The sequence below is a fragment of the Orbicella faveolata genome, unplaced genomic scaffold (assembly GCF_042242905.1).
Source record: "Orbicella faveolata isolate gen_17 unplaced genomic scaffold, um_ofav_v1 contig_24, whole genome shotgun sequence".
NCBI lineage: Eukaryota > Metazoa > Cnidaria > Anthozoa > Scleractinia > Merulinidae > Orbicella > Orbicella faveolata.
The window spans coordinates 29,096,184-29,111,634 of record NW_028301552.1 but is presented as its reverse complement, the minus strand read 5'-3'; the positions used below and the strand labels follow the sequence as shown (position 1 = coordinate 29,111,634).

At 38.8% G+C, this 15,451-nt stretch overlaps 1 protein-coding gene across 3 annotated transcripts; it reads left to right on the top strand.

Moving 5' to 3' along the window:
* The first annotated feature begins 2,605 nt into the window (after positions 1-2,605).
* LOC110065789 (lactadherin-like) lies at positions 2,606-13,620 on the top strand. 3 transcript variants are annotated; one of them, XM_089291909.1, is made up of 9 exons: positions 2,606-3,006; positions 4,525-4,639; positions 5,447-5,766; positions 7,310-7,448; positions 8,043-8,359; positions 9,335-9,473; positions 10,369-10,703; positions 12,518-12,656; positions 13,371-13,620. In XM_089291909.1, exons 1-9 carry the CDS (start codon positions 2,644-2,646, stop codon positions 13,376-13,378), a joined length of 1,875 nt encoding a protein of 624 aa, XP_089148035.1. In that variant the 5' UTR covers positions 2,606-2,643; the 3' UTR covers positions 13,379-13,620. The 3 variants fall into 3 exon arrangements, with proteins under 3 accessions (XP_089148035.1, XP_089148034.1, XP_020628617.2); XM_089291908.1 differs by having other exon boundaries at positions 13,368-13,620; XM_020772958.2 differs by lacking the exons at positions 12,518-12,656; positions 13,371-13,620 and having other exon boundaries at positions 10,369-10,712.
* The last annotated feature ends 1,831 nt before the right edge of the window (positions 13,621-15,451 follow it).

Below are 15,451 nucleotides of genomic sequence, written 5' to 3'. Positions count from 1 at the left end.
TTTTGTAATAGACTGCGCTTGAATTTCTAATCTTTTGCATGACGCGGCATTTACATGACGGGCAAGAAACCTGTCATGTTGGTTAAAAGAGTGACTTATTTCGGGGAATTTGGCTATCTGAACAGTTCATGTATTAGAAAAAGTATTATTTTTAAAATGTTTTTGAGTTGCTGAAGAGATAAATTCACGCTTTTGTAGCAAAACTCAGTGACAGATGTTTCTCTTAGTTTCCGGCTGCCATCCGGATGGGCGCCAGCATGGCGTCTCCATCAAAATCTCTATAAATTTGGGTAAAAAAATTCTCCGCACGTCTTGCGTAAGAAACATTGCTGTGACCTGAATCTTAGCGAAAGTCATTGCATATTTACCTTCTTTCTCTTAAAGATTCTGGACTTTATCGTTTGAACTGTTTTGATTTTGATTTTGTTTATTTTGAATGGCATGACACCGAAAACCGGCAATAAAGCAATTCGATGCTCGATGCCCGAACGATGTGACGGGGAATTACGCGTATAATCCGTCATTGCGTGCTTAATGATACCTCTTTCTACGCCATGCAGTCATGCGAAGACAATTTCAAAGTGCCCATTGCATTCACTTTAAAGAGGAAAGAATCGGTCGGTTTGAAGGTCTTCCACAGTTTAAGTGGAATGATCTCGGCAAACAAGATGTGATAAGGGAAGGGTCGTTTGAAGCCGTTTTTATCACAAAAACCAGGAACAAGGACGGAAAGTCATGCGATCAAAACAGTGATTGACAAGAAATCACCTGCTTTTAATAAAGATTCCCCATTTTAAAGATTCCCGCTTTTAAAGATTCCCCATTTTAAAGATTCCCCCTTTTAAAGATTCCCCGTTTTAAAGATTCCCGCTTTTAAAGATTCCCCGTTTTAAAGATTCCCGCTTTTAAAGATTCCCCATTTTAAAGATTCCCCATTTTAAAGATTCCCCGTTCCCCGTTCCCCGTTCCCCATTCCCATTCCCCAATTCCCCGTTCCTCGTTTTAAAGATAGCCGACATTAGAGAACATTCGAGAAATGTGGAAAACACTTACCTGCGGCTCGTGTTTCCTACATTTCCCTCGTATTCTCAAATGTCCGTCGTGTTTTATCGCCGGGTAATACGCGGCTTAGGGTCCGAACGCACTGGACTGACAAAATTTGTTTGGCCCTCCCAAAAATCTCGACAAAATTTGTCTCTTCCAAATTTTTAATTTGTCAAGCGCGGGCGCACTGAATCATAGCAAAATATTTGTAAACCACAAAAGTCAATCACATGGAAATTAACACCATCGCTTGCGCGCTTTCAATTTGATTACATGTAGTCGTGAAACTTGCACTTGTACTTGTACTCGGCTGACTCGGGTGGACATACGGATGTACAAATTGAGCAGAGCTTGGTCCTGGAGATGCAGCTGGAACGTTAACGTAGACTTGGGAACCGTAATAGTTGTACTGTGCGAACAGATCGTCATGGAGCATACCGAAGTGCGAATCTTCCATGTTTATTGTTGATTGCCGCGCAAATATAAATTTAATTTTGGCGGGCTTCAGACTGAAATACTCCGACTAAAAGTAGAGATCAAATTTTCTTGATTGACATTTTCCTTCAAATCATGGCGTGTAAATTGACAAATCTGTCAGATTTCACGCCTGACAAAAATTTGTCCTGCTCCGAGGCAGTACGACGGTGTCTTTGAAGTTTGGTAAGCCTTGACAAAATTTGGTGGGTCTAAAAATCACCGGACGCACTTGTCTCAGGGAATTGATGACAGATTTTTTTCGCAAAATAAACAAAAATTTGCCCAGTGCGTCCGGGCCCTTAGGTTTCTTTATTTGTTAATTACTACAAAGTTCTCGGTGAAGGAAAACAAAGGTCATTGGGATCCTAACACGCCACAGTCAGTTTAGCAACAGTTAAACGAAAACGCTTAATCTGGTTTCTACTAAAAATTGTCAATGAAATATTCGCTTCCTCGAATTAATTATGATGAAAACGTAGGCAAACGAAGTCAAAAGTACTCAGTGAAAATGTAGACAAACAAAGTCAAAATACTCAAGTTTAAATAAACATCTTAGCTTGGCAAAAGTCAAAAGGTTTGGATTGTTCAGAATAATCGTGGTCACATTGCCGAAACTTAAACAAAAGGAACTTGCACTAAACTCGACGGAAATTTTGCAGCTAAATTGAAACTGCGCACGTCATGTTATATACGCACGGCCGTGCGTATATAGGGATTTCGTTCATGATGGCTCAATAGGAATTAGACAGGACTAGTGCGTGCGCTATGTTGTAATAAGAGATACCATGAGCACGAAATAAACTTTTCAATCAGCCAGCTGTCATGTAATATTACTATTTGCCAAAAAAGGTGTTTAATTTAGATGAAAATGATTGTCACACGAGAAATCATTTCCATATCAATTGTTTTAAACCAAGCCTCGGTTGGAAAATGAAGGCATAAAGAAACTCTGAACTGACTTTCCAAATTTAGCATCATTTGTCATTCGCTGATTGTTTGATTGTGGTGTCGATCGATTGGTTCTTTCGGCGTTGTTTACTTTATAGAAAACAATGGTGCATAATATATATATCCAGTCGAAGAACATAGTTCGCGTTGACACGATATTTCTGCTAAACAAGAATGTTTAATTTTATGTTTACAGTTGTTCTGCTCCGTTTTCCATGTATTACAGGCCAGCATCAATTTTTGATCCAAGGTGATCATGGTTTAAAGCGATCTCGTTTTCAAGGGGTATCATACGCAAATTTTGAAGCTCACAATTTTCAGCATCTTCAAGGATCCCTCTTAGACTCTTCTTGTGAAGTAGTCCGGGCTTTAGACTGCGCTTTCGCTTGTGTGGCTAACGCTACCTGTGTTTCGTTCAACATCGCTACGTCGCCAAACGGAAGTGGAAAGCTTCGCTGCGAGCCGCTAAGTGAAGACAAGTTTAGAAGTCCTCACAAACTGACCGATTCGCAGCAGTTTCACCATTACAGCATAAAGGTAATATTGTCAACTTGAAATCCAGCTTAATATAACATTTAGTCACTACTGCCAGGATTTGTTCTGCCAGCAATGATTTGTATTTACGGTGATATTTGCCTTGCAAAGCAAATGACAAAACGGAAAGTGAATGAATAAAATAATTGATGTAAAGGTTTGTAGTAGAAGGGTTCGACGCGGGAGGTATTTTGGAAACAAACTGCATTGTATGCCATATATCATTTTTTAAAGCTCGTAGAATAGCATAGAACAACATAAATTTGTTCTGGGATACCCAAGCCTAATATACAACGAGTTGCGTTCGATTGAATTTGAACCTTTAAGAATTGGAAGTAGAGAAATTTTAGCTCCATGGGTTGCGACTGGCCGATCAGGTACCTCACACAGAAATGTATTACGAAGAACAATATTCACTGTTTATCAAGGTCTTGAAGACACCACTTATTGCCAGAAATTTTCAAATCTGACTACCCGAGCCGTCCACTGACAAATTAATGCATGGCAGAATTGTTTGTACTTTACAATTTGGAGGACTTAGATAAACAAACGTTTGACTGCCAGCAGGCCTCAGTTGTATATACATGTCATAGATATCTTCGGCGGTGCGCATCATATAGTGCGGGATGAAATTACATGCGAAGACAGAGCGGGCCAGTTTCTTTACGACAAGACAACCAATCGGATCGGATTTACAATATTTCTTTAGGGAACTTTTTTTCCTGGTCGCTTGCTGACTTTCTTGTGAGTGATTCACCTGAATGTCGGGTACAGTGATGATATATACATATTTGTTTTCTGCTAAGGACGTAAGAAGCGTATTCATAACAGTGTCATAAACAGCCCTTATACATGGGAAGCCTATCTCTTGTGGGAAGCCCATCATATTTTGCCGTCCTCTTTCAAGCCCTGTATAGTTAATATAATTCCAAGGTATATGTTGTTTTTTTTTTCTCTGCTTTTGAGCTGGAGAGGCCATCGACTTTCAAAATTAATAGCTGAATATCGCGCTGAAGTGATCACGAGCGCCGTTGTTTCATAAGTCGCTCTCAAAGGAACAGCAGAGGGAATGACTTTTTTTTTTGCCTGAGTTACAACGGGGTTTAAATTTCAAGTGACGTCATCTGTCCTATTGTAAACACTAATTTCCCAACGGCGTTATAAAGTAAACATTGTTTTTGAGACTCAGTAAGACGAAAGAGAGTTTAGGCTATCGAAAGAACAAAAATGTAATTACTATGTTGAAGATATTGATTCTCAGAAACAGTGATCCTCGATTCTATACCAGTTAAACCTCGGTTCTTAGCAAAATCCCCTTAAGATGGCAATTAATAATTTACTAAACGCAAAACTGCCTCATTAAGTTAATAAAAGTTGGACGCTTATTTTAAACTAACATAATTACGCGTTGTGTTTGATTCCAGGACACCTTTATATATCAGTCCAATTTTATGCATACTCTTATTTTCTTGTACATATTGCAGCAATGCAATATATTTTCAAGGATATTTTTTACTGCAGACACCTTGCTCGAGGATTCCTTGCAAAAATAACGGTAGCTGCATCCCAAATTACGAAGAGGATAAATACCATTGTGTTTGTGAGCCGGGCTTTACAGGTTTTCATTGCACGAGAGGTGAATAAAACTAGTATATTCATTTACATGTACAGTAGTGTTGCTGCTGTCTTAGTGATCGCTTTTAAGGGATGTGGTATTTCCACTGTTTTCTTTTTATTGTCATCTTTATTAACTATTTAGCTTAGTCCTAACTATTTTCAAAAACCGTCATGAAGGAGAGAATAGCTTTGTTTTCCAAAATTCATCAATGTTCTTCGAGATAAAGAAGTTTTACAGTATACAATATGATGGAAATCCATGTTTAATTATGTCTGACTTCATGGAGAGCAACAGTTTTCTCCATAGCAAATACGCTTACTACACAGCTTTGTTGCTCTCATGGTTAACACATTTGACTCGGGGGGAAGAATACTTCATACAAATAGCGTAATAAGGATGTGCCGCTGGATGGGGTCGTATTTTCACGACTGGATTGACTATAATAGGATAGCATTTTCAACAGAGTTACTTGAATGGGGTTGTATATTTTACGGATTTAGGGGTGATTTAAAAAAGGAAAGATTATATTCGTGGTGAAAAAGTTGTTACCGTTCTAAATTCAGTTTAAAATATGTTTCACTTCACTTAAGGATGAGCTAGTTACATGTACAAGGCTTTATAAGGTAGATAAATAAACAGAAAGTGACCGAGTTACCCAAAAGTACGTAACCAAGATTGGGTCTATTATTAGCCACAGGAAAGACTATAATGGGGCGGGGATTCTGAGAGACCAGCGGCCCAAACTCAGCAAACTCTCCCCCAGGGGATTTGACTATCTCGAATTTAATTTAAGATTATTCTATAAATTTCATCTATTACTGTTAGCGTGTGCAGGTCCCTTGGGCATGGAAAATAAACAAATAACAGCAGCACAGATTTCAGCGTCCTCTCAGTTTGATGGAAATCATGCTCCAAACCAAGGAAGACTGCATTTCAAGGGTGGCTACGGAGCATGGGCCGCAGGTGCGAATGATCTTAATCAATGGTTTCAAATCGAACTTCGTGTTGAGGCAAATGTCACTTTTGTGGCAACCCAAGGGAGGTACGGTAGCTCCGGGCAACGGGTGACCCAGTACAAGTTACAATACAGCAAGGATGGACTTTCCTTTCAGGTTTATAAGCAGCCTGGCGAGAACTCAGACAAGGTGAGAAGAATTCATTTTATATGACTAAGCAAATCACGAAATACAGACATGCAATCAACATACCATTGTCGGCCGCGGGTTGGGGTTGGGGGAGTAAAAAATTACAAAAAAACGTCTCAGACATATCATGCTTAGACATTAAATAGTGTCAGTGAATAACCTATTTAAAACGAAAGGTCTTGGAAACCATACACTGTTCAGCGACCCGGCCGTACCCGTTTACGCCACATAGGGAGTGCCCCCCTTCCCAAACGAACTATATTCATTGTGTCTTAAATCACAATTATAAGGACTTGTATGATTTTAATCATACAAGTCTTTTAAAAAAAACCTCACAAACTTCGCCTCCAGAAGAATCAGTATGAGTGAGCTCAATCCGATCTTTTAATTGACGTAAATTAATTTCATTTTTGCAGTAACCGAGAAAAAAAAAAAGCTCTTCCGACCATGCCGTTGATTCCACAAATAATTTTAAAACCGTTTAAATGTTAAAATTCTGAAAACAAAGCAGATGGAACAAGGAAACAAGGAAACGGAGAGAGAAATTGGGATCCGGATGGAAGGGAATCTATTCAGTTTACTTACTTATTTCACATGAATTTATATCATTCTATAATATAAATCGTTTTGTTTTTCGTCCTAAAATCATTAACAAACGTCTGGAAACATAATAAAAGACACGAGTACGGTCTAAACTTAATAATCCTTAATAAACTTAATAATCCTGTGCTTTCTTTAATACTCTATGTTGTAATAAACCACCCATACACCATTTACGAGTGTGATTTTACTTTGCATGAACGTAAAATGTGCATTATGACGGCACTTAAATAATATTTAGCCTATAAACCATAAAAAACTTGTGGTCTATTGCTTAAATAAACGTATTCGCCTAACTATTATACGGCTGGTGCGCCTGAAATTTGAATTGACCAATCGGGATTTAGCAGGTTTGAAAAACTGTACTGTCTGTGACGTCAATGTACGTTAACAGCAGAGACATTGAGGTTGGGCAACTTTTCATATTGGAGACGGCATTAAATGTTTACGAAAATCATATCAGGTCACTCGTCGAATATTGCTACAAGTAGCTGGGATACTCGAGGCTGGATCACTTATCCCCCATCCCATCTCCCCTAGTCAATGTTGGAAAATGTCGTGTTTTTTTAAACAAAAAAGGACAGAAATCACCTAATTATCAACATTGTAAGTCGGGGGAAGGGGAAAACTCGCTTGGTGTCCCAACGTTTTTGCCGAATGGCGCGGTTTCAACATTTTCGCCTGGAGGTATGGCAGGCATGATATAAAATAACGTATATGGGCATGATATGGGAGAGGTGTACCATGAATAATTGACTCTTTTGCACCGTGTGGCATATACACTTCCTTACAGGCTTGCTTTTAAATTTAAGAATCTTGTAATTCCTGGGATGTTTCGCGACAAACGACACCAGACGGAAAAAACGACTCAATGTAAATTTCCGATCGTCCAGAAGGTACTGCATAAGCAGTGTGTATCTTCGTTTATTTTTCTTATCTTTAGGTGTTTGCTGGAAATAGTGATCACGACACCGTGGTTAAGCATCCTTTGATTCCTCCGATCGAAGCGCGATACATCAGACTGATACCCACAGCATGGAATCACCACATCTCCATGAGGATGGAAATCTACGGATGTTTTGGTAATTAACTTTCGCTTTAATCCTTGACAATGACTAAGTCTTAAATTTCCTTTCCCACCCCAAGTTACAAGGGCCAAAATTTGTCTTTCGATGGAAAGATCGATTGATGGAATCAGTAGTAAATGTGTATTTTGTCTGAGCGTAAATTTCAACTGTTACCGCCATCCAGAATTCTGGAACCAAGTACTAGGAGAGACCAAAACAACTCCATTTTGGTTAGCTACGAAGAAAGAGTTAGACCTTTATGGTATTGCGTAAGTACGACTCTACGGTTGGAAGACATGACGTAATTACTAAGTGTTAAGGCATCACCATTTCGTGTTGTTCACATTAAGGGAAACATTTTCGGACGTTTTCTATACCCTCTAAGTTTTATTATCGCTGTTAAAATATTCCTGAAGTAGTGTGCATATTGTGGGCAAAATCGCCCCCTCTTTGTTTGAAGAAGATAGTCCGGTCTGAATAGACCTGGATATGATAAAGTTAGAGAATCACAGAGTGTATAGGTACGCTGGTGAATCTATTTTGCAACCTAACTTGCGTAAAGCTTTTCTGACTGTATGACTATCATTTATCATCTGTTTTACTTTAAAGAGTGCCAGATTCCTTTGGGAATGGAAAACTTTAGAATAACGCCCACACAGATATCAGCGTCTTCTCAGTATAGTGGAAGTTATGCCCCAAACATGGGAAGACTACACTACAAGGGTAATGCCGGCGCATGGGCAGTAGGAGTGAATGACATGAATCAGTGGATTCAAATTGATTTCCGAATAGAGACAACTGTCACTTATGTGGGGACTCAAGGAAGACATAATGTCGGCCAATGGGTGACCCAGTACAAGTTACAGTACAGCAGCGACGGAAATTCATTTCAGGTTTTTAAACAGCAAGGAGAGAGCGCATACAAGGTTAGAAATTATCCCGAGGAGGTACCAAGATCCTGTCTTTGTTGCACCCCTAAGTAGTACTTATTCAGAAGCCACGCATCAACTGACACCGACGTTTTTCGGCTCAATACCCTAAAAGGTACCACGAAAGCTCCTGCTGTGCACCCCTAGAAATTAAATGACTTTGAAAGTCGAGAAATTGATTAACTATTTCAGAGTAGCCGAAATAGTGGGACAAGTATTCCACAGCTTGGCTTTCAATGATCATTTTTGCACAAATGTTCGACTATTGGAACGAGACGATTTTCTAAGAACTATCTTCTTTCCAGCGTTTTCCCATTGGCAGACTTGCACGGCTAGTTTGCATTATATTCGAAAAACCTTCTAAGATCTATAAAAGAAAGTTAATGATTTATAAATTAATCTGCACTAATTGTACTGCTTGGCTATATTTTATCCTTTTTTTCTCTTGTGGCGTCCAGGCAGTATTCAAAGCACACGGTTCGATAAACTGAAACATATGTTAAGGACGATTCCTTGTAAACACAAAGGTCTTTTCGCCAAATTAGGACCATATGGAAAAAGCAGATCTTATGGCAAGGGCTATTTTAATCGCAAAAGAAATAAATAGGCGTAGTCACGCATTTTTGCGAGATAATTGGTCTTGAATCTCGAATACAAATGCAAAATTTTGCATTCAAATTAGTCGCATACTTGATAGCGAAGCTGATTACTCAGTCCACCCTGGCGCACGCGTTGCAGTTAAAGCATGCCTTAAGTGATACGCAGAACGTGTGCGCACCATAAGAAGTATGCACCGTCCTTAAGGGAGGCTCGTAAAATCTCTGAAAATGTTTGCAAATCAAGAAACTTAGCAGAGGAAATAATAGTTTTAAACGATTCTCTAAAGTCGAAATATGAGCTAACAAATTATCCTGAGACGAAAGCATCACATTACCAATATGTATACACGTTTGTTTATTCGTGTTCCTGTAGGTGTTCGCTGGGAACAGTGATTCCGACAACGTGGTAAAACATCGCTTAACTCCACCAATCAGAGCACGATATGTTAGACTGGCACCAACAACATGGAACCACTACATCTCCATGAGGATGGAACTCTACGGCTGTCTTGGTAACTGACCCTTTAATCCAACCCTTAAACCCACCGATGACTTATTTCTGAATATCGGCACCTTCACCCCAGGAGCAAGGGCTTTAGAAGGCTTGAAAGAGTCTCAGTATTACTGCACTGTGTGCGAGATGTGAGAGACTGCTCACTATAGTGAGGACAACCGAGCAATGAAAATGTTGACAATCTACAAACTTGGAATCTTATGTCAAAATGTTTTTATGGGAACAAACCCCATCGTTAACAGTCTTGACGAACAGAATAACAAAGTTGGCATAGTGATTTCCACAATACATATCAATAATTAGAATCAGAAATGTTTAATCTTTCATCGTTTTACACTAGCGTTATAGTAACTGCAGTAGATTAGTTACAGCCTGTCACGGTGATTGCGCTGCATCCTCAATCTCTACGATCTCGATAATTCTAAATAATTTTTCACCTGTCGAACGCGTTTGCATTCGCATAACTCAGAGAACACTGTAGTTCGGTTATTTGTCACCTTTTCGAGCGTGGTCGCATAGCAACAAAGATTTTGTCGCGTCCGCAAATCATGTAGACACGGAAAATGCGCCAAAATTAAGAAAGGAGTATTGCGATATCTGAAGACTAAATAATCGAAATGGAGAGGAAATTTGAAAGGCAAGCAAATGTTTTGCGCGGAATGGAGTCTCCATTTACTTATTCAATTGTTTTCACTGTCATGAAAGTTATGTTCGTATCATATTTTTTTTTCCAATTATATTTGATAGAACAATTATTGAATTCGATTTCTCTTGATATCTAGAATAATCAAGGTCATCTCGGTAAGGGATAACACTTGCTGATAACACGAAAAATCGTACCCAATAATTGTTTGCTATATACCCGATGTCCTTTTTTTTTTTTCATTTCGTAGACAGTTTGGAAGCTCTTGGTATGGAAAGCGGTGCCATTGCTGACTCGCAATTAACTGCTTCTTCTGAACTTGACAGCAATCACGCTATCAAGCGAGCGAGGTTGCATACTAAGGAGACTGATGTTTATTCGCGTGGTAGCTGGGTATCAGCAACCAATGATTTGAACCAATGGTATCAAGTTGATCTTGGTAAAATCACGCCTGTGATACATGTGTCTACACAGGGAAGGAATTTCCACTCTCCTGCACAGATGGTAACGAAGTACAAGTTGCAGTTTAGTGACCATGGAGCATCATTCTTGTTTTACAAGAGGCAAGGAGAATCTTCAGAGGCGGTAAACTGAAATATTATTCCATGCTGTTTCAATAATATTGGCTCTACTTAGCTAGGAAAGTGTATATTACGTCAGCTGAAACCGATGATAGATCAAATTAACCATGTGAAGGTACTAAATCTAAGGAGCACAAATCTTTCATTGACTGGCTGATGTAATCTTTTTGGTTCCGAGTAGAGCAAAGGGCGTTGATAACTAGAACCGCTCTGTCTGTAGAAGTTCTCTAGCCCACGTTCAATATTAGCTTCTTTTGGCTCATCTTCCACTGAGCTCCTACGGGTTTTGACTACCAGACCTCCTTTGTCCCTGCGGTTCCAGTCCTGTCTTCATTCATGACCATACTTGTCAGATGTTGGCTTCCACATCGTGCTAACAGTCTAATTTCTCTTGCTCCTCGTGATATAGCTAGATATCTGCCTGAGTTTGCTATTAATCGTTTTGCCTCAACCATAATTTTCCGTTGTCAATATTTTTCTGGTATATATACGATCTGTCCCAGAGATTGGTTATTGGAGGTTGGCAACTTTCTTGATGTGAACCTGAGGACTTTCTAGCAGGCTCGGAACCATCTGGTAGAACAGGCTGATGGTAACGACCTTTCTTGTTCTTAAGATATGTTGACGTGTTTCACACTGTTCGGAGGGTACTAAAGGCGTATTGCCTTTGTAATTGTCCATCCTGCTTTTAACTTTTTCATCTACACTTCTATCTTCATGATTACGTTGCTTTCTAAATGTGAAAAAAATTGTACTTCCTCCATTTTCACAGCTCTCATGACTCCCATTTTCTCTTTGCTAACTGGTTGAGGCCAGTTTTAATTTTTTCTGCAGTTGCTGTCAAATGGTCGGTCTAGCTGTGCATACGTTGAAGGTTCGGGGAAAGTAGACATTACCTGCATAATAGTTCCAGGTCATTGAGGCGAGTTACAAATTTCCAATGCATGGACCCGTTTACCACACAGCATAATCCACTCAAAGGCCAGTATAATGATCATCGGGGAACGAAAAGAACCTAAACCGACTTATCTCAAAAGTTTCCTTCAACGTTACGTTTTAAATAACCTCAGCTATAGCTTCTTTATTAACTTTGAATGAACTGTGGTGGAGCTCCAAAGTGATCCACGAGTTGCCAGATCCGTGGAGATTTTCGAATGCTTTCCCTACGTCAAAAAATGAAGTTCGTCTATGGCGAAGTCTGCTACTAGGTAACTCCTTTCTTATTTTTTACCGCCCTTCAGGGATGAATTACTCTTTCCTGACGTTGGTCTGGTGATATCCTTTTGTCTTTGCTATATTTTCTGCTTACATGTCAAGAGGATTAAGGAACTCTTTCGTTTCTTTTTTGGCACATTTGCCTACATCCTTATTTTACGGAGGTGCCTATTCTTCGATGTTAGAATGCTCCTCTGGGATGGCTCATTTCGCCTGTTGGCTCCTGTTTGGCTTTCAAAATGTTTCTCTGGTGATCAATTTACATACGTCTTTTCCCAACTTCCTAAATCGAAGCGAAGAACCTTCAATCCAAGTAAACTTTCAACTTACATACATACACACATAAACTTTATTAACGTGTCTATATCTAGCCGATGGGGGAAAAAAACCCTCTACTAATTGGGGACAATTAGTATAATTAATAACCTACTATTTTCTAATGAACTATTAAAAAGCCTGAAAATATAATTAACAATATAATATAGTTAAAAACCAACAAGCTATTTTCTAATAACAATGAACTAATGGTATAAATCATTAAAATGAATTAAACTGATAATCTATATGTTTGAATAGCTCGCTCACCGCCGTGTACATTTTCAGGTTTTCGATGGCAATTTTGACCACGACACCATTGTGTATCATCAGCTAAACCCACCAATCAGGGCACGTTATTTACGAATACTGCCAACGGCATGGCAATATTATATCGCGATGAGGATGGAGTTCTACACTTATCGAGGTACTTCATTTATTTGCTTTTTATTCATTTATTAAAAAATAAATAAAAAAGCATGCGTTTCACCTTTGAAGCGGACGAGTAATGTCACACGTTAAGAATAGTTCTCGGCAGATCTACTGGTTGAATTGTTGTTGCTCTTTTATTAAATTCATGTTCTCTACTAAATTTGAGAAACCCTTTTCTGGTTAGTTTATATTACTTGAAAGAATTTGATGATTGGTCAAGCTGAATTTCAACCGAAAGTCATGTAGTCATATGGTTAAACCATGAAAAAGGTTGATCGACCAAACAAGCGGAAGAAGGATTTTCGTTTTCAATCAGTTTCAAGGAATTTTAGGAATTCTTCGAACATTAAACCAAACCAACCAAAAATAGTTCATATTGATAAAACACGGTCATATTTGAGGTAATGTATCAAACACGAGAGACCGTGTTTTGCCACATTCCCAAGTACGGAGAAGAGAGTTAAAAATGTCACGCGCTGTATGTTTAGCAGTGCGGAAAAACTCTGTCATGACAATTTGATATAATTTATATTCCTTATCAAAACTAAGAACGAAGGAGAAAACGGAAAACTAAAATTGCTAAACGTCGTTGTTTAGGCTGGACGAATTATCAATGAGTTTGAGAGTGATGAACAATGTGAAAATAACCAAGGGTATATTTAAGAATTTCTTAATCTAAAGGCAAGACTTTATTTTCCTTTTACAGCAGATACTTAGCATCTTGCAATGAGAGACACCGAGAATGAGAAGCATGGTTCTTACCACGACTACAGACATCACCTGAGTACACGGGGGCATCATTTCCACAAATTCATCCATTTTCCGCCGCACAGAAGTCGATAACTGATGAAGTAATATGTCACCAGTTTCGCACAGACACTTACAAGTGATATCTTCTATCACAGGATACCATACCGGAAAAAACAAAGGACTTGTTCATCTTCTGAGCGGAGGGAGAAAAAGAGATTTTGGGTGGGAGGAGGGGGGGGGGGGGGGGGAGGTGGGGGAATAGCCGGATGCTTTAGGACGTTGGATTCCAGGGCCAGGGTGCTGGATTTAAAATCATGGAGGTCCCTAATTCAAATCCTTCATTTTGCAACGAACGGATTACGTAGGCTGGTTGCGCTATATAAATAGCCCAGTGGTTTACCTCCCACCAGTTGAGTTTAATAACATGCCTTTATTCAATTTACAATGTTGGTTTATTTGTTTATTTTTAAAAGGTGTACATAATTGGCACAGCATTGCGAAATCAAACTACACTTCAATTAAGACATTTCTCATGCAAATCGCACTTTTAGAGTCTGGTATCCTGTATATTTTTGCAAGCGTTGTAGTATTTTGGTAAGCCCGTTTGTTGAGTCAAAAAGCAAATGAAAATAGAACCACAGAAAACCTGTTAAACCAGTATCCCATGGAGTGCAACTATCGCGAGACACTTGTACAGTCATTTGTAATCCACAGTGGAGTAATCTGGATAATACTTCACTCAATACCTTGACAGACTAGAGAGACAGCAGTTGACAACTAATCAACTAAAATAACTCAAAATCTGCGATGGCCAATAGACCTCTTTCGCTTGGGCAATTTGTTGCCCCATTTCAAACCATGTGCCGATACTCTTGAGAATTCTTGTTTTCCAAATTTTCAAGTCGGCTGTGTATGAATGAATCATTTTTAAATAGATAAAACAATAATTCTCTAGAGAATATCACGTGATCTGAACGGGAAAACAAACCACCTAAGCTAAAGAGGTCTTTTCTCTCCATGAGATGCGCTTGCGAGCGAGGTATATAATCATAGTAGTTCAGTCTTCCTCGAAACAGATATCCAGTTCAAGATGATTAATACGGCTACCATGATTCCCTGCAGGCACATCTCATAGAGGGAATTGGCCTTTGACAACTATGAGAACGTTTCTACAAAGTTATGGTTCCGTGATTCAAAGCGCAAGCATTCTAATGCAAAACATTTTCATTGTTGCTGCCATCAAGCCAGAAGTGTTTTGTAAGCTCACCAATGGATGATGGAATTAGAAGATTTTGCAGTTGTACCTGCAGTTGTTTTACTTCAAAAACAGAAACAGTGTGTCAGCATGATGATTTAAGCTACTCAAGTTTAGTGCGACTGCTTATAGAGTAAACGTTTCTTATATTAGAATCAAGTTTAATGCGACTGTTTATAGAGTAAACGTTTCTTATATTAGAATCAAGTTTAATGCGACTGCTTATAGAGTAAACGTTTCTTATATTAGAATCAATTTCTTCAAGCGTACGCAGAAGGTCTCAGTTTAGTAGCGGCTTTTGCCGCTAACGGTTAAAACTTTTAAGCATTTTTAGGCCTAACGGTTTAAAAATCTTTGGCCCTTTTACGGCTAACCGTTAATTGTTTTCATTTACGGTTAACTGAAGTCTTAATAATTAATTGATAGTTAGTTGATGCGTAACGTATAAAATCAAAAGGACATTAGAAAATGTCATTGTTAAGTGATAGGTCCTCAAATGGCATCTTAATGGTCGTTAATTACTCTCAAACAACATTGCTAGTCCGTGTATAACGTAACACATATGAAATCAAAAGTACATTGCAAAATCTTATTGTTAACAAGCCTGCAAATTAAAACTTAATTATTGGAATGTGTCGAAGTCACAAATCATGATGGAATAGCGCAATAGCTGCCGAGCTATAAAACAATGCGGTAAATCTATTTTGCAATAACTGTCTAATTTCTCGCGCGCTGATTGGCTCATTTTTTTCATCAATAAGAGCACCGACAGATAAATTTTAATT